Raw genomic sequence first — 20,384 nt, forward strand, 5'->3', positions numbered from 1 at the left:
ATGTTATGTTATGTTATTATGTCCTATCCAGGGTGTAACCTGCCTTTCACTCAATGACTGCTGGGATGGGCTCCAGCTCCTCCTGTGACCCAGAAGGATAAGTGGCTTAGAAGATATGTGTATTGTTATTATTATTATTATTATTATTATTATTATTATTATTATTATTATTATTATGTGTCAAGTTGTGTCTGACTCCTGCTGACCACATGGATAGTGTATCTCCAGAATGCCCTGTCTTCTGCTTGGGCTTTCAGGCTTCTGAATGGCTGGTCCATTTGTCTAATTGGATCTATCCATGCTGTTGCTGGTCATACTCTTCTAAGCATAATGATATTTTCCAATGAATCAGTTCTTCTCAGAATATGTCGAAAATAAGAGCTTATTATATTTTTCCTGTCTCACACATTTACTGTCCAGCTTTCATATCTATAAAGAACCACAGAGCAGACCACATCCTGGACAGTTCTGATTTTTGTAGAAGAACATTTGAAGATCTTTTCAAGCTTCATCCTGGCTCTGCCAATCTGTGTCATATTTCTTGAGTCCTGGGTCCTCTGTTGTTCATAATTGACTTAAAAAGGCAAAAGTTGTCCACGGTTTCCACATCCTCTCCATCGGTAGTAGGGTTAGTAGTTTTTCCTGTTCCCATAACCTCAGTCTTTTTCGTACCAACCTGAAGTCCCATCTTGTTATTCTGTTTTAATTTTCCTTCTAAGGGCGTTCAGGTCTTCCAGATCGTTGTTTCATCTGCTAACATTAATTTCTATTTGTCTGTCAATCAGGTTGTCAAAATATGAAAAAGGGGGAAATATCTGCCTTTATATGAATACAAGATCACATAATTATTAATTGTATTGTAAATATTAAGCAAAGATTCTAGTAAAAAGATGGTTTGTTGTTGTTTGTTTTTATTGGGTAACAGCGACACCGTGTGGTTGAGTCAGGCCGTTGCAGTCAGACGTCATCCGCTCGCGCCCACTGGCGCTGCACCGGGATGGGTGAGAGTGTTTCAGCGCGGTTGTTGTTGATCATCGATGGGCGGCTGCAGGGATTTGAGCCGTTTCTGCGCTTTATTTCATTAACATTTTGCCCGGCTCCGTTTCGTATCACCTTTCTATGCACCTTTTAGCGGTCGAGGCCTTCATATGCTCCTCATTTGTATGAGTTTTTTGTTCTGAAAATGGGTGTGAAAACGTAGCTAACTCGGTTAGCATTAGCTGTGTTAACGGTCGCGGCTCGGTAGCGCCAGTCAGGTTTGAAAAACATCCGATGAAGGAGAGCAGCGCCGCAGCAAGAGGGGCTTTTTGACGAGAAAGACAGTTGAAGAGAAAAGAAATAGTAAGTCGCCACCGTGACATTTGTCGTTATTTCGCATCATGGCACTTAAACGAGGCTTAAGTTAGCTTGTTATTCGAATTTCCCGGTCCACCTTAACTGCTGCACCATTTAAGGTGCAACGGAAAATTCGAATAGGAAACCTCGTAAGCAGTAAGACTGTAAGACTGTGGTCTGTGAGATCTTTATATATATATATATATATATATATATATATATATATATATAAAACCTGTTGATACCACCTGTACTTAATTACTGACTTAAACTAGTTCTCATAGTGCAGCCCCTTGTCCCCTCAGTCATAGCCACGGATCTGTTTGGGTTTCTTTCACTGGGGGGACATGGTTTTGGTTCATCCACAGAGAGAGGAGGACACTCTTAAGGTCCTAAGCTCCTAAGGTGACATCATGATCATTTTTAATAAGGCGTGGCCACGAATTACTATATTGAGGCTACAGATTAATATACTGAGGCCATGCATTGCTACATTGAGGCCATAAATGATCATATATCGGTCACAAGTTATGACAAACCTAATTTGTGGCCACACCTTATAAAAAATAATCACCATATCACCTTAGGGGCCCTGTAGGACACACCTACATGCTGGGAGTGATGCATTATTTAATTTTTTTTAAGCTAAATGTCTCACGATAATAGTAATAACAATAATAGTAATAATAGTGGTGTACCTGCTATGACTCGGTGATTAGGACTAGACTAAATATCAGTACATCAGCGTTACTGAAGCATGGAAATACACATCAATCAATGAATGTGAATAAACAGCAACGACCTGCGTTTGTGACTAAACCTCTCTGTAGTTAGCTAGACAAACACACAGTATGATGTTATGGTGTCTTATAAAATGACCCATCATTATGCAAGACAGTGTCTGTCATAGCCAAAGTCACATAATTCATGTCCCCACAGAAATTAACTTCACTGCCCAAAACACTAAAATACTTTCCACATTCCACAATACTTTCACCTGTAGTTCCTGTAGTGATTTGTATCCTGTTTAAATTACACTTCTTTCTGTTTTTTTGAGAATCTGTAATTCCTCAAATGAGAAAGTGAGTCCTTCATGTCTGTTGATTCTTTCCTCTGTTCAGTGTAAAGCTGAACGCTTGTAAGAATGTTTTTGGGGTTGATGGTTTTTCGCTTTCTGTTTTTAAGCAGGACTTACTGAGGGATTGTGGAATTTCTGTCATCATGGATTCTGCATCAAATCCTGCTCCACCAAGAGCTCCAAAAAGCTCCTCTCGTTCTCCACAAAAACCCCAACAGAACTCTGCCAAAGTAAGACACATTCATCTTAAAGACCTCTAATGCTGAACGGCAGTGTGTGGTGCTGGTGTTTCATAATGCCAGCTTGTGGAAATCTCAGATGCAGATTGTTAGCTGTCTTAATGTAGGTGATAAAGCTTTAGCTACCACATGAATTTAACATGATACAGTAGCTCAAAGGATAATATGTTATATATACATGAACACAATTTCTGTGTTTCACTTTGGTTCTTTTGCCAAGAATTTGCGTATGTAAGACGTTTTACTCCTGTTCAACCACTTGACACATTGGAAGCATTAAATTCAAAGCACTAATGTTTTTCCTGTTTTAACCATCCCTTTGCTTCAGGGGTAGGGAATCTCCCTCCCCTGCTTAACATGGGTTGAGGCTTCTATTGAAAGCATGTATTTGGTTTCAGTAGTTTTGCCTGTATAAATAGAAATTATATGAACAAGAACAACAAAAATTACATCACCATAAACTGAGGAAGAAGTAAATGATCATCCAAGACCATGCCCCATGGAGTTTGCCCACTTAGGTTGCACAACGTATGTACCGGACATTAACGCAAATGAACTGGCACAGGAACTAAAAGCATTGGCACAGAACAGCAGAACACAGCCTACAATATGAAATTCCAAGATAATAGTGGGAGGGGAAGGGTTTGTGATTAAACTGTGCATCTGTCTCCCAGAGAGAAAACAGCAAACCCAGCCACAAGCAGGCTCTCAAGGAAGCCAGGAGGAAGGGCAGAATGGACCGAGGCAAAGCAGAAGAGGAGATGACCAACAAGCTCAAAAACCTGGTAAGTATGTCAGCCCCTGATTGGAGGCTTTTCATTGCAGATGAAATTTTGATTTATTTCGTTTATGGAAGAGAAATTAGTGTTTTAATTATTCTGTAATAATCTAGTATTTTGGTGTTTGCATTGCAAGAGATTTCCGTTTTATGACATGAATTGCATTTTAGATATGGTACAGGTAGTCAGTAGACTATACGTGACATTATATTTGAAGTTCAGGGAAGTTGCTTGGCTTTAAGTGAATTGTTTTAAATGTGTGTGCATGGATTTGCATTTTTATCTAGGATTTTCGTTGCAAGCCCAAGGCAACTGGAACAGGCCTTGTTTACTCAGATGCATTCACTCGCTATCGCTGCCTCTGGGATGTCAGGTGACTGCAGTAATGTCTTCATACAGTATGAAAACAATAAGTAATTAATGTATGTAGAAATAAGTTTCAGCAGAGCACATGAATGTCATAAGAAACTTGTTGTTCCCAAAGATAGGGTTCCATTTCTAATGGATTACTTGCTGGTGCTTAATATGAGTTATTCTATAACAGTGGAAGTAGGTTAAAGGGCTAAAGGGTTGTCATGTCACTGTTTTTCCTACCAGCCACCCAGAGTCACCAGAGAGAGTGACCACTATAGTAGAGTTGATGGAAAAGGAGGGGCTTCTGTCCCGCTGTGTGCAGGTGGAGGTAAGGAAACATGGCTATTGTGAGAGTAACGTGACTAGTAGTGAATGTTAATGTCAGTGTTCATGCAGCTGTGTCTTTTTTTTTTTTTTTAATTTCAGACCAGAACTGCATCAGAGGAGGAGCTTTCTCTTGTTCACATGTAAATCACCAAGACTTGTTATATGAATATGAATGTGATTATGGTAATAAAATTGATGGAGTAGTTGCGTTTCTTTTTTGTTATTGATGTTTGACAGGAAAGAGTATATTGATCGAATGAAGTCCACTCAGAAGATGACAGAAGAGGAGCTGAAATCTGTCTCCGAAGGCTATGACTCAGTTTACTTACATCCTGTAAGAACTGCCAGATTACTACAGGTTTACTGCCGACAGTCTGTGCCAAACTGTAGGATGTCTCCTTGTGTTTTGTTGTTTGGGTTCATTTTTTAGTGCGCTTTGTCTGTGTTTTATGTTGTGTTTCATGCTGTGAGATGCTGTTGTGATGAGCTGTATCTGTGTTTTATGGTGGGCAGTATGCACTAAATGTTTTGGTTTTCTGAGGTTTGTGAATAAGTTGAAATGGACAGTGCACCAGCAAAACGCAATTTAGGCCGTGCAAAAACTCTTTTATTAGTTAGCTTTTTATTAAGCATTTTCAGAAATAAACCTTTTCAAATTGAACAGGAAAACTGAAACGATTGTTTAAAAAGAAAAATAAGATAATGACAATTTGCTGACATACAACAGCTGCTTGTTACTCTGTAGTTTATACAGTTTCATACATTGGTGGTGTTGTTAACAGCCTTTGTAGAACTGGTCTAGAACAGAGTTCTAGAAGGTACTTACAGTACCAATGAAAAAAATGCATTGTGTGGTGTACTTTGTGGCAATAATGATAAAATATTGTCATACTGCCCAGTGCGCACCAGTCTGCCAGAATGCTAAGGCTTGTTAATGTGTGCTGTAGTGTTATTATTTAAGTGTTATTATTTATGTGTGTTTGTCTGTGTGTTCATCTGTGGTGCAGGACTCTTTCACCTGTGCCTGTCTAGCTGTTGGCTCTGTCCTCCAGCTAGTTGACAAAGTGATGACATCAGAGCTTCGAAATGGCTTCTCTGTGTCCAGGTAACTATACCTGATAGAGTTTCATTCTTTGTATAGTTTTGGATTAGCCCTACACATCACAGTATAATGGTTTCCCTGTTCTAAAACACTTCAGCTTATGAATGAATTGGTAATTAGTTAGACTATAAACCGACATCACTCTAGCGCTGGTCTAGAGAACCATGGCCATGTGTAACATGATACGGTTTGTTGTGTTTAGTTTATTGTGGTGGTGTCTTTGCTGCAGGCCTCCGGGACACCACGCTCAGACTGACCAGATGAACGGTTACTGCATGTTTAATAATCTGGCTGTGGCAGCCCGCTATGCCCAGAAACAGCATGGTGTCCAGCGGTAAGAGTAGTTAGCCTTCTGTTTTTTAAATTTGTCATATATTACATACAGGCAAGAGGTTTTGTTGTGTCAAGAATTTTAATTATGTGTTGTGTTGCAGGGTTCTGATTGTGGACTGGGATGTGCACCATGGTCAGGGAATCCAGTACATATTCCAGGACGATCCCAGGTGTGGATGTTTTTTTCTGTTAACAAGAGGTTACTTTATTTTTTATTCAAATGCTTCCACTTTGGGGTGCCCCAGTGTAGGCCTCTGTTAACTGTGTCAAAAAAATACGGTGCTCGTTATTGTTTGTAGTACAACCCCAATTCCAATGAAGTTGGGATGTTGTGTAAAACATAAATAAAAACAGAATACGATGATTTGCAAATCCTTTTCCCGGATTGTTATTAGCGCAAAGTTCAAAAGCCAGCATCTCTGATGGTGTGGGGGTGTGTTAGTGCCCATGGCATGGGTAACTTGCATATCTGTGAAGGCCCCATTAACGCTGAAAGGTACATACAGGTGTTGGAGCAACATATGCTGCCATCCAAGCAGCGTCTTTTTCAGGGACGTCCTGCTTATTTCAGCAACACAATGCCAAGCCACATTCTGCACGTGTTACAACAGCGTGGCTTCGTAGTAAAAGAGTGCGGGTACTAGACTGGCCTGCCTGCAGTCCAGACCTGTCTCCCATTTAAAATGTGTGGCGAATTATGAAGCACAAAATACGACAACGGAGACCCCGGACTGTTGAGCAACTGAAGTTGTACATCAAGCAAGAATGGGAAAGAATTCCATCTACAAAGCTTCAACAATCAGTGTCCTCAGTTCCCAAATGCTTATTGAGTGTTGATAAAAGGAAAGGTGATGTAACACAGTGGTAAACATGCCCCTATCCCAACTTCTTTAGGACCGTGTTGCAGGCATGAAATTCACAATGAGTGAATATTTGCAAAAAACAATAAAGTTTATCCGTTTGAACATTAAATGTCTTGTCTTTGTAGTGTATTCAATTGAATATAGGTTGAAAAGGATTTGCAAATCATCGTATTCTGTTTTTATTTATGTTTTACACAACGTCCCAACTTCATTGGAATTGGGGTTGTATTTGTAACTAGTATCCCGTTGCATTTCCACTTGCTCTAAATTGATACTTTACAGGATGACTGTCTTGTCTTTGTCTGTTTCTACTTTTGTAGTGTTTTGTATTTCTCTGTGCATCGTTATGAAGACGGTTCTTACTGGCCCCACCTGCCGGAAACGGACAGCAGTGCTGTGGGTACAGGACGAGGGGAAGGCTATAATGTTAATGTTCCCTGGAACAAGGTTTGTTTGCTGAACAAGATTTCAGTTGTACAGAAATCATTGTCTCAGTCACTTCATTGAGTGTTTATCATGGATAGTAAGTGAGTCCATTTGCAGGTCATGTGAATAGGCTGTGCTGTATGTCATGCTGTTCAGACAGGGATGCAGGATGGAGACTATGTTGCAGTGTTCCAGAAACTTCTCCTGCCCATAGCCTATGAGGTACCAACTGCACTCCTCAAACCGGTTGTCTGCGACCATTGAGTTCTGTTATGATGTCTGATTGCTGTACCACGGTGAATAACTTGTGACCTTCACTGTGTCTCTATTCACGTCTCTTCAGTTTCGTCCTCAACTTGTTTTGGTGGCCGCAGGCTTTGATTCTGTGGTTGGTGATCTCAAGGTGTGTATTTTTTAATATACATGAAGGAAAACAATTGCTTATTTTTCTTTCTTTAAGCATAAATAGACTCTCAGATATGAAAATATACGTTGCTATTAATTTACCACTGTGTTTGTGTGTCCATATGTGTTTAGGGTGAGATGTGTGCGAGCCCCCAGTGTTTCTCTGTACTGACTCACATGCTGATGGGGTTGGCTCAGGGTAGAGTAGTGCTTGCACTGGAGGTAAGACACAAGAAGCTCCACTATGTAGATATTGTGAGTAGAAATGGGTCAGTACCAAATTCTGATGTTATATTTTATCTGCCTCACATGTTGAGCAGAAATATAGCCAGTAGTAGATAAAATGAGTATCACTGTGTAAAGCACAATGTGTGCAAGTGTTCAACTGTATTTATTTTTTCTAAATGTATAACTTTTTTGAGTAACCAAAATCACAGTAAAAGATTTATAAATGTTTTGCGCTTTTGTTGTGATGAGACTCAGACTCTTGTCTTTTCTTTCTTTTTGGTTGTTTGCTTTCAGGGTGGCTATAACTTGCAGTCCACTGCAGAGGGTGCTTGTGCCAGTTTGAGGTCACTGCTAGGTGAACCCTGCTCTCACTTGAGCTCTCCAGGAGCCCCAAGTGAGAGGTGAGATAATTGCACTGCCTGTTTGTCTTGTCACTGCAACACCTCTTTTCACCCCCTTGTTTTATTTTTACAGTTTTTCCTTTTGAACATTTCAGTGCTCTGAAGTCCATCTCTAAGACAGTAGCTGCCCTGTATCCGTTTTGGACCAGCCTGCAGATACTGGGTAAGAATCTGTATTCTGAAGTAATGTTAATTACCTCAGATGCAATAGCTGGATAGATAACGTGTATCATAGGTGTTCATGTTCTACAGAGGGAGGCCCTCTTTCTGAGGCAGAGCCTCTGCCCTCATCTGTTTGTTTCGAGATGAAACTGGAGACTTCCTCGTGCAGCACTGGTCTTGTGTATGACCAGCGCATGATGGAGCACCATAACATGTGGGACAGGTGAATAAACACCCACATACACATTTTTGTCATCTACTCTTTAAGGGGAATTCCCTTAATTTTTTTTTCTTTTTGAAATCTCTGTGTACTTAATTACATTTTAAGAAGTAAAGAAATCCAAGTCAATATTTTTTCCTACGATGAACCATTTGAGATTAAATCAGTCTAAACGATTGTGTAAATGTCAGCGATTGAATTATGTAAAAGTTTTTAAACATCGGTCGAATTTCTCTTTATGATTGTCGTGTTTTATCATTGTCATTTTGTCATTGGCAAGTTAATGAACATACCTTTTGTCTTACTGGACATAATTTATCAGTCTGTGTTATCACTGCATATATCCGCTCCTCCAGCCATCATCCAGAGCTCCCTCAGAGAATCTCACGAATCTTTTCTCGTCATGAGGAGTTGGGGCTTGTGGACCACTGCCAGCGGATTCCAGCCCGTTTAGCCACGGAGGAGGAGCTTGCTCTCTGTCATGGGTATGCTCAAATTTTTATATTAAAAAGGAATGCAAAATCTACAGAAGGTGTTTTCCTAATCCATTCACACTGGATGCAACTTTTTTTTTTTGCTCTCACTCTTTCTTCAGCTTGGCACACATAAACACAATAAAGAGCACAGAGCAGATGAAGCCCAGAGACCTGTACAGACTGGGAGATGATTATAATTCCATCTACATTAGCAATGAGAGCTACAGGAGTGCATTGCTGGCAGCTGGAGCCTGCTTCAACTCAGCCCAGGCAATCCTTACTGGCCAGGTCAGCTGCTGCTTAGCTGATAACTGTATATAACATCTGTCTTACCTTTACTACGCCTCTTTTACATTATTGTTAAAACATTTAGAATCACCATTCAAAGGTTAGTAATCAGTTTTCAAAATATAAAAATCAATTTGTTAGTAGATGTAACATGAAATTAAAACATTTTCTGAATTGCTGAGAAAGTTATATAGCATCAAGAATGAAGTTTTAATCAGAATATCAAATCAAATAATATCCAGCTTGTCATTTTTTTTACAGTGGTGATTAAATCTCAAGATAATTTGACAATTATTTAAGTAGACAAATGTGCTATATTATTCATCTAAGAACCTTGTGTTCTTAGAATGCTTATTAATAGAATAAGACATCTTTTGGTATGCAGTTTATAATATTAATAATTTGGTTATTTTATATGCAATCCTATCACAATGTCTATATAAATATGACCGGTAATGCCAGGCTTTTCAGTGATGTTATACACTGGCTGCCAAAAGTACACTTACCTTGTATCTACACTATTTAGGTCCATTTACCTTATACATGCATTTTGCAGTTCTGCAATAACAGGCTGTAACCCGCCTGTTTCTCTGCATACTTTATCCTTTTCCATCCTGTTTTTCAGTGGTCATGACCTTCACAGGACCACCACAGAGCAGGTGTTATTTGGGTGGTGGATCAGTCTCAGGACCGCAGTGACACTGACGTGGTGGTACAAGTGGATCAGCCACAGCAGTACTGCTGGAGTTTTTAAACACTGCTTCTAATCAATGCCCCCTCTATTAGACACACCTACCTTTTTGGTCCACGTTGTCAATGTAATTTCAGAGACATCAGCTCATGTGTTGTTGCACAGCTTGTCCCGTGACATCATCGCTGCCCACAAGATGCTGCTGGCTGAATATTTGGTGGACTATTCACAGTCCAGCGGTGACACTGAGATGTTTAAAAACACCAGCAGCATCGGTGTCACTGCAGTGCTGAAGACGACCCAACACCAAAATAACACCTGCTAGATGGTGGTTCTGACTGTTGAAGGGTAAAAGGGGTTAACAGAGTGTGCAAGGAAACAGATGAATTACAGTCTGTATTTGTACAACTGTATTGTAAAGGGAGCTGATAAAATGGACAAAGTAGTTACAAAGAGTAAAGTGTACTTAATCAATTGGACAGTGATGTATGAAGTTATTATGGAACACAGTGTGCAGCCTCTCAGGTTATAATTATGGCCTTTGACAGACACTTCTCCAGCTCCTGTCCATGTTCCTCAGTAATCTTTTGAACAGGGTAGTGGGAAAGTGCTGGAGAGTCTCACAGAAGGATAGCAGGAGTTTGAAATGGCAGAAGAAGATTGTTTCTTTCTCAGAACTCTCAACTTTGTTTGGGCTGTTTTTTTTCTGCGTAGGTGCGAAATTGTGTGGCTATTGTGCGTCCCCCTGGACACCATGCAGAGAGAGATACAGCATGTGGTTTCTGCTTCTTCAACACGGCTGCCCTGACTGCTCGTTATGCCCAGAGCATTACCCACAGTTCCCTGCGAGTCCTCATTCTAGACTGGGATGTGCACCATGGCAATGGAACTCAGCATATCTTTGAGGAAGATGACAGGTGTGCCAGGAGTTGAGTTGGAAATGACTAGGAACTTTGCTGAAACAGCCAGCCAGATTTCACTTTAATGTGGAAGCATACCTTAATAATGCTGTGTCCTTATGCAAGGATTTAAGCTCTGATTGCTTCAAGAGTGCTCCCAGTTTGACAAGCATAGAGTATGGGTGTAGAGTATTTTCTAAGTTGGAGTTTGCAGAGTTACATCTTGCGTAGCTGCAGCACTACAAAATGTAGTTTTTTCTGTTTCAGCATAACTTTTTAATTCTCTCCTGATCATTAACTTGATTATGAACTGGTAAGTAAGATCAGGAACATTGGAGCAGGGATTACACTGTACTGAAATGCATTGGGGTTTGAGAACTGACTTGTTAATCTGTTGTCTCCTGCAGTGTTCTGTACATCTCTCTTCATCGCTATGAGGATGGTACGTTCTTCCCTTCCTCAGAGGATGCTGATTATGATAAGGTGGGACGAGGAAGGGGTGCAGGGTATAATGTCAATATCCCCTGGAATGGAGCAAAGATGGGGGACCCAGAATACCTGGCGGCTTTCCACAATGTGGTGATGCCTATTGCACGTGAGGTAGATATAGTCACTGTAACCCAAATTACATTTTTTCTTCTATTTTGTCTTATATAAAAGAACATCTGATTTCTAAGTGTGTTCTTATTTTTTTGGTCTAGTTTGCCCCAGAGCTTGTGCTGGTGTCAGCTGGGTTTGATGCTGCACGGGGTGATCCATTGGGCGGGTACCAGGTGACTCCAGAAGGCTACGCCCATCTTACTCACCAGCTGCTGAGTGTAGCTGCAGGACGAGTTCTGGTCATCTTGGAGGTGTGTACCGCTGTCCACCATCCTCATTGGAAAGCTACTCAAATGCAGCCCAATGGAAGCCAATACAGTCTGTTTTTCCTAATGTCTGTTAATTAATTGGACAATGTTCAGAAGCACTTAGCTCTGTTCACTTAGAATGAAGTCCGGTTCTGTTGTTATTTTATTTCTGGTAGTTAGCTGAACAGTTTGATACAATCTGTAGGCAAGGTCACCTGGTGGACTGCCATTTTTGACCAACTGTTGCACACACTGTGACTAGGTAGAATCCTTAAATTCAGTTTCAGCAGTAGCTCTTATTTACTCCTCCTGTCTTATACAGGGGGGTTATAACCTCACCTCCATCTCTGAGTCCATGGCCATGTGCACCAGTATGCTCCTTGGAGACGCGCCTCCAATGCTCCCCCCACTGCCTCCTCCACACCCCAGTGCTGCTGTCACCATCAACAATGTCCTGCGAGTGCATGCGCCCTACTGGAAATCGCTCCGAATACAGAGTAAGGCTGTGTCCAGCTTGTCTCATGTTCATAGTATTTGTATTATTTTATTATATATTTATTATATATTTTTGGAATAGCTGAAGTTTTTTACCATTGAAGGCTTCTTACTTTATTGTCAGGATGATTCTCACATTCTGTGTTTGTGTGTTATTTCTACTTTACGTGTAGTAGTCTAAAAATTATTAATAGAATGTTTACTATGTTTGACTAGTACAACCTGTTGGATAAAGTTACAGTGCTTACTGGTATGTTAGTTCACACTCAAAATAAAACAGTTGAGAATGATGAGCAATGCAACACCCTTGCCTATATAGGTCAAGAGTTTAGCTATCCAGGTATTTTAGATGCCATGCAATTTCTAAAAATCATTAGGGATTTCTGATTTTTTAAATGTAATTATTTATTTTTTGCATGCTTGCTTACAGCAAAAAATAATACAAAATATTTTTTCTGTTCTTTATTTCTGCTTAAAATAAGTTCCAGAGTCTCTGCGCTTGTCCTTGCCCTCTCCTCAACCTAAGAGCAAGCGAATGTCAGCAGGGAAGAGCAAAAAATCTCCATGTCCGGTCACTCCTGCACAGAGTCCCAGCCAGCAGCAGCAAGTTTCCTCAGTGACAACTTCACCAGCATCTCCCCCTTCTGCCCAGGAAGACTCGGGCCTGGATGAGCTCACTCAGGGCTTGCACTCGCTGGATCTCAGTTCATCTACCTCAGCCAATTCCAGCCCAACTTCCATCCCTGTTGGAGGGGCACGACCCAAAGTGAAGCCCAGCCCACACAGGGATGTCATAGCGACACAGGAAGTGTCACCTGTGAAAGTGATAGAGAGAGGCAGACAAGAACCTGGTGTAAAAGTAGAGTCCACTCCCATCAAAGAGGAGAAACAGGTAAAGAGGCTGTTTTGTTTTATTTATTTATTTTTGAGCGTCATTTAGCTTAACCTCTACTCATTAGCCCTTCATGAGTTAAATCTGGTGTGGGACGGAAGAATATTGAAAATATGAAGCTAAAAAATTTTGAGAAAACAGGAACATACTCAGGCCAACATTTATTGTAATGCACATTTTTTTAATGCACTTCCAGTCACTTCCAGAGGCAGCGGACGCAGATGTTGTTGCCAGGGTTGACCAGAAGAGCTGTGATCTGGAGGGAGCTTGTGGCTATACAAAGAAATCTGTCTTTGAGCTTGTCTGTGGCGCTGTGGATATGGGAGGGGTACAGTATCTCAGTATCTATTTTCTGCCATTATGTGGTGAGATGTACATATTTTTATTTTTATTTCCTCTGGAGGTTCACATAACGTAAGGGTGAAAATATATGTGTGTACTGAAAGCTTAATTTATTTTACACAATAATTTTCTAAAACATTCGAACAAGAAGCGACTTCAGCCTCATAAAACAGCCGAGCGTTGAGAGACATTTTACAGTAAGCTGCTTTGGCATCTAAGGCATGGATGAGTGGGGTTAAACCGCTGTAAGCTGAATAGGCAGTTATATGTAAATTTGTTGGTTTTAGTGACCTCACAAAAACAAAAAGTGAATTAAAATGGGTTGCTCTTCCAAACCATCGCTGCCTAAAGAAAAGCATCAGTCTTCATCTTTTGCAGTTTTTACTTTTCTATCATTTGAGCACAGCATATGTTCTTTACATTGTGTGAAGATTTCATGATGAATGGGCAAAAAGAAATGCTCCAGAATTGCTTAGAATAACATCTCTTTCTATTGACTTATATTAGAAGTAAAGAACATTTTGCCCTCTCCTGTAATGTTTTAGAGGCAATGTTTTGAAGATGCATGTTTTTCTTTGGACAGTGATGGTATATATAGACTATAAGGCCTAGTTAGCAGACGGTACGTTTTGAAACAGTGTTTACATACTACATCAAACTCTTTTTATTCCTAAAAAGTGAGAGAGATTGAGTTTAGTATGATATGGGCATTTTAAAACTAGTGAAAGGAAGGAAATTAACAAAGGACATGTAAGCCTGAATGCATATTAGGGGGGAAAAAAAGCTAATGAAAAAAATGTTTGTTAATTAGTTTGTTTTTAGTTTTTGAACACTAATCTAGCTGACCAAGCAAGTGCTGAGCATGTATTTGTGTGGTGTGGTGTGCTGTTGGCTATTTTTAGCAAAGTCCTGAGCCTAAGAGTGGTAGTGTGGTTTTTAAAGGCCGAATGATTCCTGTTATGGTACAATAACGTAACATAAGGGGGAAAAAATGCACAATATTATTAGTGTAAAACTAAATATCTTTGTGAACAAATAATAAGACAAGAATACACGTTTATAAAAATTAAGTGTGTCTAAAATAATCATAAATAACTCTGTAAAATAAGATTACCTTGATAAACAACCAGTTTTCTGCTGACCATGCCTGCTGGTTGAATCACAGAGCTCAAAAACAGTTGTTAGTGGGTGCAGATGGGGGGAGGTTTAGTGGGTTTTTTTTTTTTGTTCCCCCCGCCCCCCCCAAACCCTCTCTATATGTTTTGTTCTATGAAGGCCAGAACAATAGCTGAGGGATGCTGTTTCCCTTTTTTGGACTTCAGGCTATATGTGCATCAGTTGTTAAGGGTGCTGTTCATACACAAATCAGGTTTGCTCGCTGGTTTTCTGCTGACATGAATGACCAGTGGGAACGCGTGCTCACTGGCCTTCACATTTGCTTTTGGAAATGGTATATATGGATAAGGACATCTCGCGGATAGCAGAGGACTTTAAGGAATAAGAGTTTACTGAGCATTTGGGAGAATCAGGATGGATGTAAGCTCATCAATTCATCTGTTGTGTACTCTGGCCTAACAGACAATGGATCATTTTCTTTGTAGGACATGCAATCATTGAACAGGGCTGGGGTCATCAATTCTCAAATTCAGTTGGTAAATCAAGGATGTTTGATAATATAAGTATCAGTTTAGAATTGTCTAAGGATGCACAGTGATATCATATTCATTTTGGTATGGGTAGGTAATTGCTTAAAAAATTGATCAGCGTGGGGCAAATGTTTAGTTTTTAATCTTATATATTTATTGAAGTTAATTAAGCCATTTTTACAGTAAAGACTGTAAAACCAATGTAAAACCTTGTAACCAAGGTTGTGATTTTTTTCTTTTTAGGACACAATGTACGTGGTGGACCCGCTGGCATGGTGCCCCCATCTGGACTCAGTGCAGCCAGTGCCAGCAGATGGCATCAGTGTGTTCCGGCCATGTGAGGACTGTGGAGCTGACACAGAGAACTGGATCTGCCTCTGTTGCTACAAGGTACCCACTGTGTTGGTATTATAGCTTGGGGAAGCTTCCAATCCAACTGCTCAAAGATCCTCAGCCTACCTAGTTTCAGTCCTCGAATCAAATTTTGATTCTGATCCAGCTCCCCACATATCTGACTCAGATATTTCCATTATAGTGGAAATATATATATTTTTTATATATATATATATATATATATATATATATATATATATATATATATATATATATATATATTACTGATTTCCTGCTTCACATACTATATTTTGAGTCTTAAAATAAAATGTGTGGACTGGTTGGAGGTGCTTAAGATAAACAGTTGCCAACAGAACATTTTCAAAGGTGAAGCTTTTCTGAAAAGTACCAAAAGATGTCAGTGTTGTCTTTTATTACATGCGCTCATCATTCTAGTAACACCTACTTTGAACAGAGCCTGAAGTTACTGTTAGTGGTTGGATAGCTCGTTATTTAAATTGGGGTCCAAAAGTCTGAGACCACATTGATAATCTGGGATTTTTTTATTAAGCCTGGAAATGAACAGCAGGAAATTTTAGAATTAAAAAAAAATGAAAGAAAATTTATGACAAGTAAAATTGGGAAGAAATGTGCAAGATTTTGCACCATTTCTTGTTCACTGTTCAAATTTAAGCAAATATGTGGTATTGACAGTACTTTTTTAAGGCCTTTGTACTAAAAGCTGCTTTTTGAATCTTATCTCTTCTATGGAAGGTCACATTGAGACGACTTGCGCTATTAATATAATTTGAAATTAAAAACTTTGTATACGATAAGAAAAGTATGCAGAATTAAATATTTGTCACCAGTGGTCTCAGACTTTTGGAGCCCACTCTGATAAAAATGATGTGTGATAAAAGACAGCACTTATATTTATGTAGACGCACTCACTAACACAAAGTTTTCAAAGTGGGGCTGACACAGAGAACTGGAGCTGTCTCTACCCTTTATGTTACTTATTTCACACATCTAAAAGGCAAAACGCTGTGGAAACAGCATTGTTAGGCTTATTTGTCATTTTTAGCATTTACAAATAAAAACAAGTTAGTGTTATATGTGTTTGTGGGCAACTGTAGTGGGATTATATCTGGTTATACATCTGCACCTGTTTTAGTGACACAAAGAAGAGAATTATCAGCAGTGCAGAAATTCATTTTTGTGTGCTGTTTGTCTGCCTTCTGTGCAGGTGTTGTGTGGGCGCTTTGTAAATGAGCACATGGTGACCCACGGCCAGGTGTCCGGTCACCCTCTGGTTCTTAGCTTTGCTGACCTGTCTGTCTGGTGCTACCCTTGTGAGTCCTACGTCCACAACAAGGTGGGTACAGTTGGTACTGCAAAGCAGGTTGTGATGGCTGCTCCGTGTCAATTAAGGACATATGAAATTCAGATAAATGCTGCATTTTTAGCTTTATGTATTTATCAGGTACTTGGCTTTTACTATCCTCCAAAAATCAGACTCTCATGGCTTTTATGTTTTAGATTCTGAGCTAGGCATTTTTTCAATTTTAGTGCACAGTTTCTATTAATTTGCTGAGTTTATCATATTGGAAAAATTTTTTCCCCAAATACAAATTCAACAAATTAACATGAATTTTAATGTGCAGATGTGTTTTCTCTGTAGAGGATGTGGTCACTGATTTTGCACTTAGAAAATCAACAAAACATGCAATTTGGGGTGTCCTGATATTTGCATATGTGCTATGTGTATAACATCCATCCATCCATCCATTTTCTAAGCCACTTCTCCCTCAGGGTCACAGGGGGGTGCTGGAGCCTATCCCAGCGGTCATCGGGCGGAAGGCTGGATACACCCTTAGAATTATTTTATTTCTCACCATCACCTTTTTAGTTTTGTTTTACTTTATTTTAGTTTCACTGTTTATTGGTTTCATCAAGTTCTTTTATTTGGGTAGTTTGCCTTTTTTGTCATTAAAAGCAGCTGAGACAGAGTTGAGCTCAGTTTTAGCCGAACTACAAAGAGTAGAGCAGTACTACAGGCTCATTTGAATGTAGTTCTACAGGTATCGCACTTGACTGCTGCAGGCTGTCCTCCTGGACCCAGTACCAAGCTCGGAGGATGCAGGCCTAAAGGGTCGCTGACTATAGTGGCTAAAATGAACTTTTTACCATGTGGAGTCATAAACAAAGGTTTGGGTCAAACTGCATATTTTGTTGATTCTCTAAGTGAGAATACGTTATCACATCAGGAAACACACTTTTACACTTTTTAATGTTTATTACTGTGTACTTGCTGGATTCAAGGTATTGGAAACAATAACACAGAATGTGGCCTGTGCAAAAGTTACGGCACCTTTTGTATTTTATATTACATTTTTTTCCAGTACGTTAAACACAGCAAATAAATAAAAATAGTGCATTTAAATTTAAAGAAAATGCCATTTTTAAGTTGGTTCTCTGTAGAGGATGTGTTCATTTAAAGTTCTAAAAATTTCAGCGTCAGAAATCTACAAAACAAGCATGTTATTTGACCAAGTCAAGTCAAAATTTATTTATCACAGGCTTTTTATGACAGGCGTTGTCACAAAGCAGCTTCACAGAAAATATCCAGTTCCGAGCCCCTAAGAGCGTTGCCAGTGGCAACAGTGGCAGTGGAAAAACTCCCTAAGAGCAAAAGGAAGAAATCTTGGGAGGAACCAAGACTCAAAAGGGGAACCCATCCTCCTTTGGTCAACACTGGATTGCAAACAATAAGAGTGTTCAAATATTTGCATACAACTCTTTTTCTTTTTTGTCTTCTCTAAATTAATTCTGACCTCTTTGATATGTAACAGGAAAACTTGCAAACTATTTTGCCTCTGATAAAAACATCTAAACAGATATTCATTCTCTCTCTCTCTCTCTCTCTCTCTCTCTCTCTCTCTCTCTCTCTCTCTCTCTCTCTCTCTCTCTCTCTCTCTCTCTCTCTCTCTCTCTCTCTCATTTATATGTAGGTGCTGTACGAAGCCAAGAATGCTGCCCATCTCGCCAAGTTTGGGGAGGAAATTCCCCCCATCAACTAAACCAGCAGAAAAGACAGGACGAGATTCACAATGAAGGCTCTGAAATGATAGCATTCGCAACGTCTGTGCATGCATGTACATGCGTTTTCACACGCATATGAGGAAATGACAAGCGGCATAATGTAACGCAGAACCGTGTGAGAGAGAAACCGTTTTCACACTCGTCTTCCTTCCCGAACTCATATTACCATCTTCTTCCTCCTCAGCAGGAGATCCAAACTCATTTGTACTGTTAATTCTGCCCTGCGCCTGTGCGTGAGATCACACTTCTCTTATTGACTCATGCACTGCTTGACATTCTTGGCCAAAATTGAGGTCATTTGCCAAAATGCTTCAAGTTGTGTTTCAAATGTTTGAGTTTCAGATCACAAATCCTTCTATATTTTATTTATTCCATCTGAACTGCACAAAAATACTTTTCTAACTTTTCTAGTAATCATTGAGAATGAAACTTGAGGTGAGCAGTAATTTGAATAAGATAAATAAGCTAGCATGGTGCTAAGAACAGAACAAACACCAGCCAAACATTCTCAGTGCATGCAGTTTTTCACACAAGATAAAAACACGGCTTTCATTGCTTTTTGAAGACTGAAGGTGTAGTTCAGGGTGGGCAATATGGTGAAAATATATTCATGACATTTGCAAAATATCACAAAATTGAGTTTTTCTGAGGTTTGATAAGTTGGAACAGACAAAAAAGAACCAGCAAAAAGTACTGTAATCTATAGTACAGTTATATTCATTTATAATTAGTATAAAATGCTATAAATATTATCAAAATGTATGAATACAATAACTTTTATTCAATGCTTCATATACTTTGTTGCACTAAATCCAGTTAAACAGGACTATTGTTTCCTTTGTAATGAAACATGCAGTTGGCCGATGTCCTTTAACTGATAGAATCCACAATATACTCTGAAAAGTGTATTGTGATTTAAATTTTCATGAATGATTTTGTCAGGTTGCCTGCCCCTTAGTGTCTTTATATGTTCATCAAAACCATATAAGAAATAGGGTTAACAATGGTCAACACTGACCACACAACTTGTCCAAATCAAAGCAATAAATTGTGCAATATTTCCTTAAACAATCGGTAGTTCAGATGGTTTAACTTTGTGTTCTTTTATCTTTTTTATAGTTTGCTTTTTTTCCCTCTTTGAACAACCTCTGTGACTGTGTTATGGGCTCTTATTTTTAAGCAAACAACAAAAAATAATAAATGTAACTTGTGGTTTTGTAAACTTTGGTACACAATGCACCAGGGCATTTTAAATATGAAGGCTGTTCCTTTCTTTTTTTCTAACCTGTATATTCAGTTCATAATTCTAAAGCTTTGAGTGAGTTTACATGCGTTCAATAACCATAATCAGATTTCTGCAGTTATCTGAATATTCAAATGGTCATGTAAACAGGACACTCCAGTTTCTTTGATCGGAGTAAGGTCTTGAAATCTGATAACGAGAGCTGGGTTTTAGGTCAGTAATCAGATTTTTCAGTGCATGTGAACTCTTACTCTGATTTCTTTCGGATTTCTCGGTCTACGCATGTGCGAAAACAGACCACGGTATCGGAAAGAAGTAAGCAGCGCTACTGCAAGATGGCAGTAAAACTCTTCTGAGGCGATGCTGAAACCAGTGCTTGACAAATTGAAGAATTTAAATATTCTTAATTTTCTAGATGGCGTATGTTCATATTTTCAGGTAAAGTGGGCAGTGTTTAAAAAAAAAAAAAGGGCAGAAGTTTGAGTTACATTACGTTTACAACACATCATCTGCGAGTTTATTGGCTGGTTGCAAAGCTGAAATCTGATTACTGTCTGACTTATGTAGACCTGGAGTTTCCCTGTTATCTGATTACTCAAGGGCATTTAAAAGCATCAGTTGGATTACTGACAAAATCAGATTTTGTGCTGTTTTCAGATTATAAAGTGCATGTAAACGCACTCATTGTGTTTTTGCTAACCTGTGTGTGTGTGTGATGACTTTTTGTTCAGATGAAAAATAATACAGATATTATTTGGTTACTGTGAGGCACTGCTGTGTTTGGTGTGGACCTTTCAGACTTTCTCCTTTATACTATTATTCTCTCTTTTATACTATTCTGACAGGTGTGAACACTCAACCGGCCCATGTGTCCATA

At 39.3% G+C, this 20,384-nt stretch overlaps 1 protein-coding gene across 2 annotated transcripts; it reads left to right on the forward strand.

The window, feature by feature from the left end:
- The first annotated feature begins 995 nt into the window (after positions 1-995).
- Positions 996-20,274, forward strand: hdac6 (histone deacetylase 6). 2 transcript variants are annotated; one of them, XM_017719427.2, is made up of 28 exons: positions 996-1,341; positions 2,521-2,643; positions 3,327-3,437; positions 3,719-3,804; positions 4,029-4,113; positions 4,212-4,252; positions 4,350-4,446; positions 5,120-5,217; positions 5,444-5,548; positions 5,649-5,717; positions 6,731-6,857; positions 6,993-7,058; positions 7,180-7,239; positions 7,374-7,463; positions 7,764-7,870; positions 7,966-8,033; positions 8,123-8,255; positions 8,609-8,737; positions 8,848-9,016; positions 10,422-10,624; positions 11,014-11,206; positions 11,308-11,457; positions 11,777-11,951; positions 12,432-12,841; positions 13,038-13,169; positions 15,073-15,219; positions 16,409-16,537; positions 18,174-20,274. In XM_017719427.2, exons 2-28 carry the CDS (start codon positions 2,557-2,559, stop codon positions 18,240-18,242), a joined length of 3,336 nt encoding a protein of 1,111 aa, XP_017574916.1. In that variant the 5' UTR covers positions 996-1,341; positions 2,521-2,556; the 3' UTR covers positions 18,243-20,274. The 2 variants fall into 2 exon arrangements, with proteins under 2 accessions (XP_017574916.1, XP_017574917.1); XM_017719428.2 differs by having other exon boundaries at positions 2,524-2,643.
- The last annotated feature ends 110 nt before the right edge of the window (positions 20,275-20,384 follow it).

This window comes from Pygocentrus nattereri, chromosome 28 (assembly GCF_015220715.1).
Source record: "Pygocentrus nattereri isolate fPygNat1 chromosome 28, fPygNat1.pri, whole genome shotgun sequence".
NCBI lineage: Eukaryota > Metazoa > Chordata > Actinopteri > Characiformes > Serrasalmidae > Pygocentrus > Pygocentrus nattereri.